This window comes from Bos indicus, chromosome 5 (genome assembly GCF_029378745.1).
Source record: "Bos indicus isolate NIAB-ARS_2022 breed Sahiwal x Tharparkar chromosome 5, NIAB-ARS_B.indTharparkar_mat_pri_1.0, whole genome shotgun sequence".
Taxonomy (NCBI): Eukaryota; Metazoa; Chordata; class Mammalia; order Artiodactyla; family Bovidae; genus Bos; species Bos indicus.
Window position 1 is genome coordinate 88,589,204 of NC_091764.1, and position 19,294 is coordinate 88,608,497.

The 19,294-nt window shown below is 39.0% G+C and overlaps 1 protein-coding gene across 2 annotated transcripts in view; it reads left to right on the plus strand.

Annotated features, from left to right (window-relative positions):
* Positions 1 to 19,294, plus strand: part of GYS2 (glycogen synthase 2) — a 58,821-nt gene that overhangs the window by 21,941 nt on the left and 17,586 nt on the right. For both annotated transcript variants that reach the window (XM_070789976.1, XM_019961467.2), the window contains exons 5-11: positions 1,669 to 1,813; positions 5,305 to 5,422; positions 5,600 to 5,720; positions 9,146 to 9,252; positions 10,429 to 10,488; positions 13,015 to 13,093; positions 14,303 to 14,416. In XM_070789976.1, the coding sequence (XP_070646077.1) occupies positions 1,669 to 1,813; positions 5,305 to 5,422; positions 5,600 to 5,720; positions 9,146 to 9,252; positions 10,429 to 10,488; positions 13,015 to 13,093; positions 14,303 to 14,416 (744 nt within the window). The remainder of the gene's footprint in view (positions 1 to 1,668; positions 1,814 to 5,304; positions 5,423 to 5,599; positions 5,721 to 9,145; positions 9,253 to 10,428; positions 10,489 to 13,014; positions 13,094 to 14,302; positions 14,417 to 19,294) is intronic.

Genomic DNA, 19,294 nt, shown 5'->3' on the forward strand with positions numbered 1-19,294 from the left:
GCCAGAAATGCCCTTTTGACCAATCAATATTCATGACGCAGCTTCCCCTGAGGGGACTGAGAGCTCATAAAATTTAACTTTGTTCAGAGTGCATCAGAGTGTAGCGGGGACAGGCCAGATGTCTGTCCACTTTGAAGTAACAGACCCAAGATCCAAAGGGGCCTGGAAGACATCAGCCACTGTGGCCCTGAGGTTGGGCTGCTTGGGAAATGCTGTGAGGACCCCGGGATCCTCACGCAGCTTTGAGTGGCAGGTACCCCACAGGGATGCTAGGCATCTGCTTGTACTATGAGCCTCACTTCCTCCATCCTCCAAGTGAACGAAGGTCAGATTTCTGCTGTAACTCTGCGGTGAGTTATAGGTGGAGTTTTGTGGGGAGTCCAGTTAAGACAGTTACCAAAAACAGGAATGTAGATCCCTGGTGATCAAACAGCTGGGTTTGCTTATCTTAGAAGACTGCCCTATTCTATGACCTAAAGTTTTGACTTCTTTCTTCCAGTTTTCATCAGTTTAGATTAATGTAACTATGTTTTTCATATTATCCTGTCAGTAGTAGTGGTCAAGCGACCAATATAACACTGTAAAGCAATTATCCTCCAATTAAAATCAAACAAATTTTAAAAATAAATAAGGAAAGAATGTAAAAAAGTTAAAATAAAAAAACCATGATTAAGCATTTGAGTAACATACAGTCAGGAGTTTTGCAGACGTGGTGTCTATATTGCCAGTCAAGTCAATTTAGCATTTTAGAGTTTTGTGTCACTATCGGGAACATTAGGAAGTTGAAAAATTGACCCCCCCTCCCGTTTAAAAAAATTCTAGGAGTCTATGCAATAGACTGCATACTTTTCTGAGTGTATTTTTGTGCCTATTTGTAATACATGATTAATACTACTCAGAGAATGAGAGCAGAAAGTTATACCACCATCTCAGAGGCATTTTGAATGCAGGAAAGTTCTTTGGGACAAAACTTAACATTTGCAAAACAGTGAGTGGTCCTAAGGAGAGCTTGCCTATAAAAAGGTCAGTTGAACCTGAAGGTCAAATTGTAAACATAAGATGTATATTCAAAATAAAGTCACCAAGGAATTCAGAAAGGTCAAGAGGTCAGGGAGATTTCCTAATAGTAGACTAATAAGGGCAAACCAGTGATCTGTGATAAGCTCAACCACCGTGTTTCCTGGAGAAGAGCAGGCTTTGATGTTTGTGAAAGAGAAAATATTACAGAGGCATAGCGAATATTTCAAACACATCAAATATCTCACTTCAAAATACTTAAGAACATAGTATATAGCAATTAATAAAAACAGCTAATAATATTCATCAGGTTTTATTAGTTGTTTTTAAGGAACAAAATCATAATATATAGTTATATATCAATATTATAACTTTATCCTTTCAATAAAAGGTCAGTATTCATATCCCACTGTCTTTAAATATGATTGCATATCTCCCCAGCTTAAAGTAAAGAGCACTCTTTGTAAGCATAAGTAGCTTTGTGTTTCAGTGATGGGTTTAATAAAAATTTGTCACTTCTTTTTTGTGGTCATAAAATTCCACATAGTCGTAAGGAAAAACAGTGTGAGAAATATGTGATTTTGCTTTGCCTATGTAGAAGAATTGGTGTAAGCACATGTCTACGTGTGTGTGTTTGTTTTGTTTTCACAGTTTAACATAGACAAAGAGGCTGGGGAAAGGCAGATTTATCACCGGTATTGCATGGAGCGCGCTTCCGTCCATTGTGCTCATGTTTTCACCACAGTTTCTGAAATTACCGCAATAGAGGCAGAACACATGCTGAAGAGAAAACCTGGTAATTATTATCCCTGAGTTTGTCACTGATCTGTGATAGTTTTGTTTTAAACAAAAATGCATAAAATGAGAGGAAAACTGCACCATCACTACTCAGATCTTTATACGTATTCGAATTCTCATTTTCAGTAGTTTTGTTGAACACTAAGCTATATCTGGAACATAATAGTATACAATCTGTGCTTGTTGAATAGTCTATGTTTAAAATACTCTAATTCTGAGCTGGGTTGTCATGATGACTTCCTGTGTTTAAGCAAGCTGAGTTGACTTTTCTATTTTAAGAAAATGAATGTCAGGAAAATATCAGAAATGTGTGTGAGACTTCACCAGTGCTACATCTTAGAACAGTGCCTCATTGGTCCTGTTTAGTAGAAACCTGTTATTTTACTTCTCCCAAGATTTTCTTGCAAGTTTTTCTGGGAAAAACCTCAGACCCATCCAAAGGTTGCAATGCCAAGAGATGTGTTCATAATACATGACCCTGTCACCTGGCCGCAGCTGGTTGATCGAGAGGTGGATACCTGATATAAGTTGGCTCAATCAGATTGCTTTCATAATGAGTCTAAACAGATGAGTTTGTTTGAATAGTCTTGTATAATAGAAGCTTGGAAGCTGTTGGTAGAGTCCACTTCCTACGTTGCATGAGATGCAAAGAAATATAAACTACAGTGAAATACAATAAGAAGCAGAAACAGACTGAGAGAACTCTAGATTCTCCAGTGATTTAGACCATGGTTTAAATTAATTCCTGCGGCCCAGCTACATCTTTCCCATCAAACACTCCAGCATCCTATTAATAATTCCTCCTTGTAATACTTAAACCAGTGTTAGTAGATTTCTTTTGTGCTGTGCTTAGTCACTCAGTCAGGTCTGACTCTTTGTGACCCCATGGACTGTAGCCCGCCAGGCTCCTCTGTCCATGGGGATTCTCCAGGCAAGAATACTGGAGTGGGTTGACATGCCCTCTTCCAGGGGATCTTCCCAACCCAGGAATCAAATCAGGGTCTCCTGCATTGCAGGCGGTTTCCTTACCAGCTGAGCTACCAGGGAAGCCCAGATTTCTCTTACTTGCAACAAAACAGTCCTGATTAATACATTTTCCTTGCTTAATTCCTGTGGTCTTATCTCTAGTTAATTAATCTTTCTTCTGTATACCAGTTTAACATCTAGAGAAAGCATAACAAAGTTCTACATAATTACAAAGGAAGCAGGGAATTTGAATAGTGGCAGCCTAAAGATCCTGGGCTATTCTTTTTTCTTTCCAAAGGTTCTCTTGAATCCACTTTGCTTCTCACACTCGTGTCTCTTGCAGGAGTTTGCTTCAATATGCTCACTTGTTTCTTGGATCTTACTTTTTTTCCTGTCATCAGTATCCTTTCTGTGCTTTTTAATGCTTTGTTTTTTCCTATTCTGAAATAAAAATTTCTCTTAAAACCACTACCCTCTTAGATGTCTACATAATCTCATCCTTCCTCCTGCTATCAAGTATTTTACAAAAATAATCCATAGTTTTCCCACTTAGAGCTTCTTCAACTTTAACTTCCAACCTCCAACCCTTGATCTAAAATTGCTTTTTCAAAAATCACCAAGTTCACAGTTCTGTAATTTTTTTGTTCCTTGACATTCTTTAGCAATTAAAGGTGGCAGATACCTCTATCATTCCTTATTTATTTGACATTATACATTCTGAGGTTTCTCAAATATTTTTTTCTAATGTCTCAATAGTTTCTCTACTAACTTCTGTCTGTTGTTTTTACTGCTTCTAAATATAATAACCCATGAATTCAACTCAGTAGGTGATTACCATCACGTATTCTGAGCAGTCTTTATCTTTCTTGACACAGACCAATATTCTGAAAAATCAAAAATGTCTCCTTACCCAACAACAAAATCTTCTAGGCAGAAAGAATCAGTTATGTGTTGGAATAAAGGGCTACTTTTCCAATGTTCCTTATGGACAGAACACTTCACACATTTGACTAAAATAAAATGACAAGAGGTAGTTTAACACGGATGTACTTAGAGGCTGTCATATGGAGTGAAGTAAGTCAGAAAGAGAAAAACAAATACCATATATTAACACATATATGTGGAGTCTAGACAAACTGGTATAGATGATTTTATTTAGGAAAGAGAAATAGAGACACAGACACAGAGAACAAACATACGGATACCAAGGGGGAAAGGAGAGGATGGGAACTGAGAGCCTGGGATTGACGTATTTATGCTACTGTGTATAAAACAGATGGATTTCCCAGGTAGCCCTCGGGGTAAAGAACCCACTGGCCAGTGCAGGAGACATTAGAGACCTGGGTTTGATCCCTGGGTCAGGAAGATGCCCTGGAGGAGGGCATGGCAAAACACTCCAGTATTCTTGCCTGGAGAATCCCATGGACAGAGGAGCCTGATGGGCTAGTGTCCACTGGGTAGCAAAGAGCTGGACATGACTGAAGTGATTTAGCGCACATGCATGTATACAATAGATAACTAATGAGAACCTACTGTACATCACATGAATTCTACTCAGTGCTATGTGGTGATCTAAATGGGAAAGAAATCCCCAAAACAGGAAATATATATATACATATAGCTGATTCACTTTGCCATACAGTAGAAACCAACACAACACTGTAAAGCCACTTTACGCCAATAAAAAATGGAAACAAAAAAGGAGTTAGTTTAGCACACAGCACAGTTAAGGGTAAAACAGGTGGAGACAGACAGCATGGACTCTACCCACGTGTTCTGGCACAGATTCTGGAACAACTCTGTGTCTCAGTTTCTGCCTCCGAAATATCACCTTGCTCCAATGGTTGTTGCAGGGATTAAATGAGTTACAAGGCGTTTAGAGCAGTACCTAATGCATAGTAAGTGATTAGTAACTGAAAACTCTTAACAATGACTATTTTTGCTATTGGTCTATTACATAATACCCATTGCTTAATGCTATTTCAGTCAGATCCTCCTGATTTTCTATGTCAGCAATTCATTATGGATTTTTATAAACTTCCAATTCTATGATAGTCAGAAACTAGAAATGTTAATAGACACCTAACTTGTTGTTGTTGTTATTCAGTTGCTAAGTCGTGTCCAGCTCTTTATGATCTCATGGACTGCAGCACTTTAGGCTTCCCTGTCCATCACCAGCTCCTGAAGCTTACACAGACTCATGTCCATGGAGTCGGTGATGCCATTCAACCATCTCATCCTCTGCTTCCTCCTTCTCTTCCTGTCTTCAATCTTTCCCAGCATCAGGGTCTTTTCTAATGAGTGGGCTCTTCACATCAGGTGGCCAAAGTACTGGAGCTTCAGCTTCAGCATCTGTCCTTCCCATTAATATTCAGGGTTGATTTCCTTTAGGAGTGATTGGTTTGGTTTCCTTGCTGCCCAAGGGACTCTCAAGAGTCTTCTCTAGCAAAATACTGTTGTTTTTGCAATGCTACCCTCTCTCAAAAGAGATTTTTCCATGAGGATTTTACTTTGCTTTTCCAGATGTAGTTACTCCAAATGGCTTGAACGTTAAGAAATTTTCAGCTGTACATGAGTTTCAAAATCTCCATGCTATGTACAAGGCCAGGATCCAAGAGTTTGTTCGAGGTCATTTCTATGGGTATGCTTTTCTTTATTAAAAAAAAATTATCCTGTGATATTAGGGATCTGGGGTACAGAGAAAACAGGATTGTTAAAGTAAATGTTTATCTTTCCCAGTCCCCTTTGTACTTTAACAGAACTCATGTGTACATTTTGTTGCTGTTGCTCTTTTTCATTGGAAACTGTTTTGTTTTAGTCATCTGGACTTTGATCTTGAAAAAACGTTATTCCTCTTCATTGCTGGGAGGTATGAGTTTTCAAACAAAGGAGCTGACATCTTCTTAGAATCCTTATCCAGGTTAAACTTCCTGCTGAGGGTAAGAATGCTCTAGAACACAAGAGGGTAAGAATGCTTTTTATAGAGAACTTTGTTCTGTGGAAAGTAAAGAACTTCCTGGATTCTTAAATGGCTTTTAAAAATATATATGATTTTGAAGACTTAAAATGATAGCTTTATTTTTAAAATGCTTTTGGACTTTCAATTATCATATTTAAAATGATAAATATGATTGCCACACTCTTTGCTCATGTATTTGTCTAGGATGTCAGGTATTTTTTAAAGAGAGCTACAAACTTATCATGTTATATTGAGTATATAGCCAATATAATAGTATGTTTTTTTTTTAAGAATCATAGAAGCAAAATTTTATTGGAAATGCACCCCAAAGGATATTTTATGTTAATTTAAATTTTTTTTCAAAATTCTACTGATATATAGTTGATTTACAATGCTGTGTTAGTTTCAGGTGTATGGCAAAGTGATACAGTTATGCGTGCCCAGTCGCTTCAGTTGTGTCCAACTCTTTGAGACCCTGTGGACTGTAGCTTACCAGGCTCCTCTGTCCGTGGGATTCTCCAGGCAAGAACACTGGAGTGGGTTGCCATGCCCTTCTCTAGAGGATCTTCCTGATCCAGGGATCAACCCAGATCTTTTGTGTCTCCTGCATTGCCAGGCGGGTTCTTTACACCAGTGCCACCTGGGAAGCCCTGATTCAGTTATACATATATATAAACGTATATATTCATTTTTCACATTCTCTTCCTTTATATGTTATATATGTGCCATGTTTTAAGCTGACCACATAGCATCCTCTTTCCCACCTATCCCCCAAGAGTTTGTAAACAATGGAAAGATACAGAGAAATCAAGCAAACAGAGAGTGAAGAGAACAAAACCTTGCCTTTTTTAAAATCGATAGACTTAATGCACTGTGGTGACCTGAATGGGAAGGAAGTCTAAAAGAGAGAAGATATATGTATATGTATGGCTAATTCACTTTGCTATATGGTAAAAACTAATGCAACATTGTAAAGCAACTATACTCCAATAAAAATTAATTTAAAAAAATACTATAATGGGAGATATGGCTTGGTTGCATGGCATTAATAGGCTTCCTAATATTGGGCCTTGGTATTAAACTTTGTGGTATTAGACATCTGATCACAGACAGCCCTGGCCATTTCCATCCCCTCCAACCAGAAGCCTTCAGAAAAACACGTGCTACATGACTGACAGCCAAGCAGTTGCCCTCGTAGAATGGGGCAGACGCACACAAACTCTGTTCCTCTCCCAACTCACTAGCCATGCCTCTACTCTGAGATCCGAAAGCCCCAAACCATGAAACTAAGAGAGGTCCCACCACGCAGAAACATAGAGGAGTTTCCCACTCCCAAACATGGAATGATTTTTTGCTCAATAGGTTAGATTTGCCCAGAATCTTAAAATAGGTTGAGAACTGTTGTTGTGTGTGCATGTTCAGTCATGTCTGACTCTTTGTGACCCCATGGACTGTAGCCCACCAGGCTCCTCTGTCCATAGGATTTCCCAGGCAAGAATCCTGGAGTGGGTTACTCTTTCCTTCTCCAGAGGATCTTCCCGACCCAGGGATCAAATTCACGTCTCTTGTGTTTCTTGCATTGGCAGGCGTATTCTTAAAATAGGTTCTGAACTAATCCAGCAATAAAACCTGTGCTCACGGAAGTACTGCATCATAGATATTGATGAATGTTATTGGCTTATATTCTTGTCACATCATAGAAAAATATAGAATACATAAGGAAAATAGAAGAGGTCAGTGTAGAAGTCTAATTTTATTGAGATGCTGAGGCAATCTAAACTTTCCTGAGTTCTGTATAACTCTCCCGTTCAGTTTTTATTTCTTGGACATTGATTTATCACTGTCTTAGCCCAGATATTCCTGGGTGGCTCAGAGGGTAAAGAATCTGCCTGAAATGCAGGAGAGACAGGAGTTGCAGGTTTGATCCCTGGGTCAGGAAGATCCCCTGCAGAAGGAACTGGCAACCCACTCCAGTATTCTTGCCTGGGAAACCCCATGAACAGAGGAACCTAGCAGTCTACAGTCCAAAGGGTGGCAAAGAATCAAACATGACTGAAAGACTAAGCACATACACTGTACCAAGTATTTTAAGAGATTACTAAAATCACATTAATAAACATCCACGCTTATAAAATAGGATTGAAGATCAGAAAGATTATTTAAGAATAAACTGAAATAATCTTATTTCACAGTATTTTCTGATATGTATCTATTTAACAAGCTTTATAGATGGACTCACAACTATATAAAAATGTAGCATGTCTAGAGACATTATTAATTTATCCATACATTTATTAAATATTTGCTTTATTTTTAGATGTGAAGAAAAAGTGAATTTCTCTTATTCTAGACATCAAAGTTAATTACAATCCTTGGAGAAATCAAAATAAGACATTTTCTTTCCGTATAGTACATTTAGTCTTTAATAAAAGCACATTGCCTACTCTTGGGGTGTTTCCTGTTTTATGATTCCTATAGATGTTTTGAATAGAATATAAGGTCCCAGAGGGCAGAGACCACAGATTAGATGATGGTACCCCACATTCAAGAGTCAGTCATTTCAGAATATAAAAGCATTCATCAGTTCACAGTTTTAAGTTTACGCTTTCATTCCCACAGCTGTTTGGCATGTCATTTCTTTCTGAGAAACTTCAGGTCAATAATATTTTGGAATAGGAAAAGTAAACAGGTTGTAGAGTCAAAAAAACATCAGTTTTAAAAAACAAAACAAAACACTAGTTTGACTCCCAGCTTTGCCAATAACCTGTGATAGGAGCTCAGAAGAAGAATCAAAGCTCTTGCGCCTCTCTTTTGAAATTAATGAGGAGAGCGATAGTTAGGCTTGGGTTAACTTATGTGTTTAAAGCGCTCGACACAATAACTGCTACACCAAAAGTTCTGAGTCCCCATTCTGGTTCCTTTATGGTTGAAAAAAATCAAAATGCAATATCATGAGAATCAAGACATTTAATGGAAAAATGTTAACAATCTATTTGTGCAAATCCATGTAAATTAGCTATAAGATGTAGAATAAACCCAAACGAAATCCTCATTCACTTTCCAATCTGGAATTTTCACATTTGTGTTATCTTTTATGTTATTTTTTAACCACAGAAAACCACAGTGATATCAGTAGCAATTGCTATATATTTCAGATGATGGATGCCATGAAATTATTCTGTGTGGATTTTTAATTGTTAATTGTCAGATCTTAGTTGAACGTCATATTTACATTTTCTGAAGAGGCTTCAAGACACTGCTGTATAATTTGTCAGTCATAAATAAGTATTCTTATTCTCTCAAGATGTTTCAAAGCACTATTTGTCACAGTTTAAGGTCCATCTGTCACATGGTTTATTTTATCTTTGATAGCTGACTCTGTTGTGTTTTCTAACCCCTCGTTAGATGCATAAAAGTGATGTCACCGTGGTGGTGTTTTTCATTATGCCTGCCAAGACAAACAATTTCAATGTGGAAACCCTGAAAGGCCAGGCAGTGCGCAAACAGCTATGGTAACCTCACATCTTGTAAATATTCTCAAGCAATAGATGTAAAGGGATTTTTTTAAGTGCATGATTTCTGATCTATTTCCTTGAACTATTTTTTCCTCTTAAGATTATAATAGCTTACATACTACTCGGTTCTCTTCTCATTGGGCTCCTTTGTTAAATTTTATCATGTCTATAATACTGTGTTCGTATAAAAACGTTGGAACGAGCTACCGTGGAAGGATAAGGCCTTTGTAGAAATCTTTAAAGATGGGTCAGATTTTTAAAAAATTTATTATGGAAATGTTAAAACATATGCCAAAGTAATGAAATTAGTATTGTGCTCCCCCTCTTCCCAATAGGCCAGACTCAACAATGATAAATGTTAACTTAAAAAATAGTTGCAACCTAAAAATTGAGAGTTATGTTTTATTTGCTGGGAATATTTAGAACTTTGAGTCTAGGAGACAGCATCTCAAGTAGCCCTGAGAGAACTGCTCTGAGGAGGCCAGGAGAGGAGCCAGGTTATATAGAAGTTTTGCAACAAAGGGCAGGTAGCCTGAACATCAAAAGATTATTGCTAATTAAAGAAAATCAGATATCCCCAGTTAAGGAACTTAGTGCTTTTCTTTTTATGGGAAGATGCAGCAATCTGGACTCACTGAAAACATTCCTTTGATAGAAACGTCAACCTATTTGCGGCTGGTATTCAGTGTTTTTCACATTCTGAGCTCCCTTGGGACTCACAGTAGGTAGTGACTGCAGTCTGATGGCTGCTAGATGGCAGGTATTCTTCTCCTTCCTGAGTTTCCTTATTAGCAGCAACCATCTCACACTGGGGACTGCAACTGCTGATGACTGTGACATCCTTGTTTACTGATATGGCAGGAAATATTCCATTTCTCAGAAACAAATTCCTCATATTATATGGAAACCTACATACACTCCCTTTCCCTTCCCCCAACCTTCTGATTATCATCAAGCCAAAGAAAGTTACACTCCCCGCACTGGTCAGGGTGTTCAGTAACCTCAGCTCTAGAGGTGTTAACTCAGGCTAAATTGGCAAATAAGAAAAGAACAAAAGAGACTATATAAAAGAGATCTGCAATTTCAAAGAATACATTGACAGAACACCATCATGGCAAAGAAAGACTTAAAAGGCTGACATTGTTTGAGTTGTATATCTTTCTGTTCATACAGGGACACTGCACATTCTGTGAAGGAAAAGTTTGGAAAGAAACTGTATGATGCATTATTAAGGTAGGAGCTTGGAACACTAAACCGCTCAAACATTTAGGGCTTCACTACTGAGACAAGTATTTAGACACTATACTAATTTTGTTCCAAATATAAAAGAATTAATAGCCTTTGAAGATTCTCCAAGCCAGGCTTCAACAGTACCTGAACCTTGAATTTCCAGATGTTCAAGCTGGTTTTAGAAAAGGCAGAGGAACCAGAGATTAAATTGCCAACATCTGTTGGATCGTAGAAAAAGCGAGAGAGTTCCAGAAAAACATCTACTTTTGCTTTATTGACTACGCCAAAGCCTTTGACTGTGTGGATCACAACAAACTGTGAAAAATTCTTAGAGATGGGAATAGCAGATCACTGTACCTGCCTCCTGAGAAATCTTTATGCAGGTCAGGAAGCAACAGTTAAAACTGGACATGGAACAACAGACTGGTTCCAAATAGGGAAAGGAGTACGTTAAGGCTGTATATCGTCATGCTGCTTATTTAACCTATATGCAGAGTACATCATGCGAAATGCCAGGCTGGATGAAGCACAACCTGGAATCAAGATTGCCGGGAGAAATATCAATAACCTCAGATATGCAGATGACACCACACTTATGGCAGAGAGCAAAGAAGAACTAAAGAGTCTCTTGATGAAAGTGAAAGAGGAGAGTGAAAAATTTGGCTTAAAACTCGACATTCAGAAAATTAAGATCATGGCATCTAGTTCTATCACTTCAAATAGATGGAGAAACAGTGGAAACAGTGGCTGACTTTATTTTGGGGGCTCCAAAATCACTGCAGATGGTGACTGCAGCCATGAAATTAAAAGACGCTTGCTCCTTGGAAGAAAAGTTATGACCAACCTAGACAACATATTAAAAAGCAGAGACATTACTTTGCCAACAAAGGTTCGTCTAGTCAAGGCTATGGTTTTTCCAGTAGTCGTGTATGGATATGAGAGTTGGACTATAAAGAAAGCTGAGCACTGAAGAATTGATGCTTTTGAACTGTGGTGCTGGAGAAGACTCTTGCGAGTCCCTTGGACTGTGAGGAGATCCAACCAGTCCATCCTAAAGGAGATCAGTCCTGGGTGTTCATTGGAAGGACTGATGCTGAAGCTGAAACTCCAATACTTTGGCCACCTGATGCGAAGAGCTGACTCATTTGAAAAGACCCTGATGCTGGGTAAGATTGAGGGCAGGCAGAGAAGGGGATGACAGAGGATGAGATGGTTGGATGGCATCACCAACTCAATGGACAAGAATTTGGGTAGACTCCGGGAGTTGGTGATGGACAGGGAGGCCTGGTGTGCTGCAGTCCATAGGTCGCAAAGAGTTGGACACGACTGAGTGACTAAACTGAACTGAACTGGTGTGAAGAACTGACTCACTGGAAAAGACCCTGATGCTGGGAAAGATTGAAGGCAGGAGGAGAAGGGGATGACAGAGGATAAGATGGTTGGATGACATCACTGACGCAATAGACACGAGTTTGAGTAGGCTCTGAGAGTTGGTGATGGCCAGGTAGACCTGGCATGCTGCAGTCCATGGGGTTGCAGAGTCAGACGCAACTGAACGACTGAACTGAACTGAAGATATGTTGCATCATATGAGCAGGTTTTGTTTAATCCTTCATCTGACAAATATTTGTAGACAGGTTGTACAAATGAGGACATAGTTAAATACGCGGGTAAGGTATCTGTGTGTGAACTCAGTGACTCAATCATGTCTGACTCTTTGCGACACTTTGGCCTGTAGCCCACCAGGCTCCTCTGTCGTGAAAACAGGATTTTTCAGGCAAGAATACTGTGCCATTTTCTCCTCCAGGGGATCTTCTCAATCCAGGAATCGAACCCAAGTTTCCTGCATTGCAGATGACTTCTTTACCTGCTAAGGCATTGAGGAAGCCCACAGATAGGGTCTCTTTCAGTGGAATTCTCATTGAGAGTTAATAGGTCAATTTGAAGCTGTGGAAGATTTCAAGTCAAAATATATATTGACATATTAACATATATTTATTAATAAACACATTAGTTAATGTTAAGTAACATTTACTTAAGTAATATACACTACTTAATGTATATTTAGTATACATTGAGAAGCTCACCACAATGAGAAGCCCATGCACTGCAATTAGAGTAGCCACCACTCGTTGAAACTAAGAGAAAAGCCCGCACAGCGACAAAGACCCAGCACAGACAAAAATAAATACATAATTTTTTAAAATATCAACTTACAGATGGAAAAGTTATGGCCACTGTAGAACATAGTACTCACTTCCTATAATTGTTAAAGTAGGCAAAATATTATGAAAGTATCCTCCTGGTCATCAACAGTAATGCTTTAAAAATTAATTTCAGTTTTCTTTTATGCTAGCAAAGGTATTCTTTTATCGAACTTCCTTGCCCTTTGGAATTTGAGTTTCATCAGGAAACTATGTATGTTTTACATTTATTTTAAAATTGCTTGAAATGGTGTTTGATGCATAGGAAACAGTCGGTTAGTGCTAGCTGTTTTTATTTTGATTTTTAAAACTATTTTCCCCACAGAGGAGAAATTCCTGACATGAACAATATTTTGGACCGAGATGATATGACAATTATGAAAAGAGCTATCTTTTCAACTCAGGTAATGAAGGAAAAAATGCCCATTACTTCCCATAATTGTTAAAGTCTATTTAGATCAATATCTTAATTTTTTGAAATGGGCTAATTTGGGAAATTTTTAAACCTGAGAGCTAGAAAAATCATCTTTAGGTATTTACCTAAAGGACACCTTTGTGAGTTCTCTTTCACCAGTGGTTTTTCAAGGCTCCTATAAACAAATCTCATGGAACTTGTCTTCATATCTACTTTAAAAATTCATTTGGACCCTATATGCCAGTTGAAAAACTATGTATATTCCAATGACAAAAAAGTGCCTAAAATTTTCAAAAAGCATAGACTTCGGAGTCACTCTAGAGAAAAGGTGAATGTTTCTCAGTCGAGTGAAATTGTTAAAAAGATAATTGTGTTAGCCGTGTATAGCAATCTTGTTATTAACAGGGAGGCATCGGAGAACAGCCCCCTAGTGGGAACCAGCAGAGTAGCTCACCGGAGTTCCATTCTTATTCCAAATACAGTCAGTCCCCTCCATATGAATGAGCTAACATTCTGAGAGCATGTTCGTAAGTCCATTTAGTTCATAAGTCCAACGAAGTTAGTCTAGGTACCTAGCTAATGTAATTGGCTATATAGTACAGTACTGTAATAGGTTTATCATACTTTTCACACAAATAACACATAAAAACAAACACAAAAAATTAACACTTTTAACCTCACAATACAGTACCTTGAAAAGTACAGTAGGACAGTCCAACAGCTGGCGTACGGGGGCTGGCATCAAATGAACAGGCAAGAGGAGTTACTGACTGGAGGAGGTAGAAGAGGTGGGAGATGGTAGAGCTGAAGGACCACCAGCAATAGGAGACGGAGGGCAAGCTGCAATTTCACACACATCTGATGCTGATGGAATGTGCTTTTGCATCTTTTTGAAAATTCCCAATTTGAAGGTTCGTATGTTGGGGACTTACTGTAAGTCTCAGGAGGCTTCGAGAAGTCTAGGCTTTCCATAGACTGGCTGCTGGTGAACAAAAGCATCGAGTGTTCAGAGTATGGAAGGAAGTTCTTTAACCTGTTGTCTTCCTATGACATACACAGACAACCCCTCATTAATTGGCATCTCAGACCATAAAGGCATAAAGGTTGGATGACATATCGCCGATGACCTATTGCTGAAATTAGTCACACTTAGTAATTCTTTTCCTGAACTGACATTTTCTTCCCTCTGCTCCTTCAGCGGCAGTCTTTGCCCCCAGTGACTACTCACAACATGATTGATGATTCCACCGATCCCATCCTCAGCACCATTAGACGTATCGGGCTCTTCAATAGCCGCACAGACAGAGTCAAGGTACAACTCATTGTTTGTGCAGGACATTTCAAAATCATAGAGGACAGGTTTTTGAGAATTTATTAGAAGCATCCCTTGTTTGTTTTAACATCTATCGGAAATATTGTAAATGATACTTCTAAAGGAAAATTAATTCTGTTTCCTGTCTTGAGCAATTAAAAAGTGACTATGTTGGTATCATTCTTAAAAATAATTGAATACTATTTATGGCTTTGAGTTGTAATGCAGCTTTCATTTTCATTGTAAAATACTGTCAGGAAATGGCCTCATTTTTAAGGAAACACATATGGTCTAAGAATTGTTTAATGAATGAATCTCAGAGATTAACATAAATTGTCTTTGTTTCTTCCTCATAAAGTTCAATTTAAGGGCATAGTATGAGAAGATTCAAGTTTCAGAGAATGTGGCTAATGATGGTTTTATGTAATTTCCTATAGACTAATTTGTTCTTTTGACTCTTTGAGTTTCTTCAGTGATGAAGCACAGTGTTGAATAAGACCTGGTTTCTGCTGCAGTGGAGCTTAATCTCCATGATGTTTACTGAGGGTGTGTTATGTTCTAGGCATGGGGTTAGGTGTGGGAGACAAGGGTAAATGTGTCAACAGATCATAGCTCATTCCTACTCACTTCCATCCACCAGCATTCAAGATCAAGTTGTCACAAGAATTTACCAATCTTTTCGAAAGGAAGGTCCCAGTGTCCCTTCTTTCTTTTGCCTTTAGCAGATGATACGAATTCTAAGATGATATGAATTCTAATTCCTTCACAGTCCCTTCATACTGGCCTCACATCTAGATTTTGACTCATTCTTACTTCTTTTCCTTCAGATTGTAAGAGTTTTTCTGGGACCGTATTTCCTCCCACATTCTTAGGAAATGCACCCTGTTTATCCTTTTCTATATTGTAGGCCTACTAGCTCTTTCCCTTGCTGTTTACAAATATTTCTGAAATTTTTCCACATGAAAAAACAAGCTTTGCCTTAACTCTACCCCCTCTTGATGTTTTTAAGTGTTTTTCTACTCTTCTCTGTAAAGTCTCTTGGGAAAATACAATCTATTCTTAAATGTATTTCTCATCCTGCACTCAATCGTTGACATAGGCATCAGTGGATGTCATGGAGACAAGTTAAGGACCTACTGTAAGAGTCCGGAGAAGGCAATGGCACCCCACTCCAGTACTCTCGCCTGGAAAATCCCATGGATAGAGGAGCCTGGTAGGCTGTAGTCCATGGGGTCGCTAAGAGTCGGACACGACTGAGCGACTTCCCTTTCACTTTTCACTTTCCTGCACTGGAGAGGGAAATGGCAACCCACTCCAGTGTTCTTGCCTGAAGAATCCCAGGGACGGGGGAGCCTGGTGGGCTGCCGTCTATGGGATCGCACAGAGTCGGACATGACTGAAGTGACTTAGCAGCAGCAGCAGCAGCAACAGTCCAGGTGAGAGATACTGAGGGCCACTACCAAAGGCCTTCTCAGAAATTCTGGAGAGGATGGAACAATGGAAGAAATGGTTGCCTGCAGAAAAAGACCATACTTAAGTGACCAGTAGGCATACAGTGAGAAAGAGGCAGAAAGCAAGGCTTCAGTATGTAACCCACACTTTCTAGAACCTAAGGAAAAGCTTTAAAAGAAGTTGGCTTGAGGGTAATATCTCAAATGAAGTTCAATTTTTCATAGATTAAGTTACATATGGGATATTCAAGTTAAGATGCTTAAGAAGTACTTAGAAAACATAGGTCTGGGGTTTATAAGGACAGTTGTGAGGGGAGCTATTGGCATGTGGGCAGTAGTGAGGGCCAAGGAATGATGACCTTGCCATGTTGGAAGACTAGGTGGAAAGAATGAAGAAAATATTGACACAAGGAAACCTCAAGAGAGGATTAAAAGATGAAAGCTTAGGGAAAGAAAGAAAGAGGAAAATATAGAAGAAATCAAGGCAGGAGAAATTTTAATAATAGTAGAAAGAGCTCATAGTAGAACTTGATCCATGCTGTTTATAAAATGTTCCATGTTGTGTTAACCCTTTCATTTCAAACAATCTACACATAGACCCACATATATGTGTATATTGCCCTGTGCTATAGAACTATGGGTGATTTTTAATTTCTCATTTGTGTTCGTGAATTTCCAAATTTTCAACACATAACACACATATAAGAGCCAGGCTGCACATTTTCCCTGGAAATGCAGGACTATTGCTGCCAAGACTGCACCACTCTACATTTTTTCAGCAGGATTCTATCCACAGAGTATGTCAACACACACTTGTCATCATTCTCATGTAGTTTACTCCAGACTGGTCCTTCTCAGTTTTTTGTATCCTGGAAAGAAAATAGTGGGAGCAAGAAAGCATGTTATTTCCCTTTTGATTTCTGTTTTTCTCAGAACCTTTCATGTCACAGTTCAGTTCAGTCACTCAGTCGTGTCCTACTCTTTGTGACCCCATAGTCTGCAGCACACCAGGCTTCCCTGTCCATCACCATCTCCTGGAGTTTGCGGAAACTCATGTCCATTGAGTCGGTGATACCATCCAAACATCTGATCCTCCATCGTCCCCTTCTCCTCTTGCCTTCAGTCTTTCCCAGCATCAGGGTCTTTTCCAATGAGTCAGTTCTTCACATCAGGTGGCCAAAGTATTGGAGTTTCAGCTTCAGCATCAGTCCCTCCAATGAATATTAAGGACTGATTTCCTTTAGGATTGACTAGTTGGATATCCTTGCAGTCCATGAGTCTTCTCCAACACCACAGTTCAAAAGCATCAGTTCTTCAATACTCAGCTTTCCTTATCATCCAACTCTCATATCCATAAATGACTACTGGAAAAACCATAGCTTAGATTAGATGGACCTTTGTTGGCAAAGTAATGTGTTTACTTTTCAATATGCTGTCTAGGTTGGTCATAACTTTTTTTCAAAGAAACAAGTGTCTTTTAACTTCATGGCTGCCGTCACCCCATCTGCAGTGATTTTGGAGCCCCCAAAAATAAACTCTGTAACTGTTTCCATTGTTTCTCCATCTATTTGCGATGGAGTGATGGGACAGGATGCCATGATCTTAGTTTTTTGAATGCTGAGTTTTAAGCCAACTTTTTCCACTCTCCTCTTTCACTTTCATCAAGAGGCTTTTTAGTTCCTCTTCACTTTCTGCCATAAAGGTGGTGTCATCTGCATATCTGAGGTTATTGCTATTTATCCTGGCAGTCTTGATTCCAGCTTGTGCTTCATCGAGCCCAGTGTTTCTCATGATGTACTCTGCATATAAGTTAAATAAGCAGGGTTGACAATATACAGCCTTGACGTACTCCCTTCTCAATTTGGAACCAGTCCGTTGTTCTATGTTCAGTTCTAACTATTGCTTCTTGACCTGCATACAGATTTCTCAAGAGGCAGGTAAGGTGGTGTGGTATTCCAAGCTCTAAGAATTTTCCACAGTTTGTTGTGATCCACACAGTCAAAGGCTTTGGCACAGTCAGTAAAGCAGAAGTTCATGTTTTTCTGGAGCTCTCTTGCTTTTGATCTCTGGTTCCTCTGCCTTTTCTAAAACCAGCTTGAACATCTGGAAGTTCATGGTTCACGTATTGTTGAAGCCTGGCTTGGAGAATTTTGAGCATTACTATACTAGCGTATGAGATGAGTGCAATTGTGGGGTAGTTTGAATATTCTTTGGCATTACCTTTCTTTGGGATTGGAATGAAAACTGAACTTTTCCAGTCCTGTGGCCACTGCTGAGTTTTTCAAATATGTTGGCATATTGAGTGCAGCACTTTCATAGCATCATCTTTTAGAATTTGAAATATCTCAACTGGAATTCCATCACCTCCACTAGCTTTGCTTATAGTGATGCTCCCTAAGGTCCACATGACTTCACACTCCAGGATGTCTGGCTCTAGCTGAGTGATCACACCAACGTGGTTATCTGGGTCATGAAGATCTTTTTTGTATAGTTTTCTGCATTCTTGCCACCTCTTCTTAATATCTCCTCTTTCTGTTAGGTCCATATCGTTCTTGTCCTTTATTGTGCCCATCTTTGCATGAAATTTTCCCTTGGTATCTCTAATTTTCTTGAAGAGATCCCTAGTCTTTCCCATTGTATTGTTTTCCTCTAATTCTTTGCATTGATCACTGAAGAAGGCTTTCTTATCTCTCCTTGCTATTCTTTGGAACTCTGCATTCAGATGGGTGTATCTTTCCTTTTCTCCTTTGCCTTTAGATTCTCTTCTTTTCTCAGCTATTTGTAAGGTCTCCTCAGACAACCATTTTGCCTTTTTGCATTTCTTTTTCTTGGGGATGGTCTTGATCAGTGCCTTCTACACAATGTCACAAACCTCTGTCCATAGTTCTTCAGGCACTCTGTCTATCAAATCTAATCTCTTTAATCTATTTATCACTTCTACTGTATAATCGTAAGGGATATGACTTAGGTCATATCTGAATGGTCTAGTGGTTTTCCCTACTTTCTTCAATTAAAGTCTGAATTTGGCAATAAGGAGTTCATGATCTGAACCATAGTCAGCTCCTGGCCTTGATTTTGCTGACAGTATAGAGCTTCTACATCTTCAGCGTCAAAGAATATAATCAATCTGATTTCAGTGTTGACCATCTGGTGATATCCACATGTATAGTTGTCTCTTGTGTTGTTGGAAGAAAGTGTTTGCTATGACCAATATGTTCTCTTGGCAAAACTCTGTTCCCCTTTGCCCTGCTTCATTCTGTACTCCACGGCCAAAATCGCCTGTTACTCCAGGTATTTCTTGACTTCTTACTTTTGTATTCCAGTCCGCTATGATGAAGGGGACATCTTTTTTTGGTGTTAGTTCTGGAAGATCTTGTAGGTCTTCATAGAACTGTTCAACTTTAACTTCTTCAGTGTACTGGTTGGG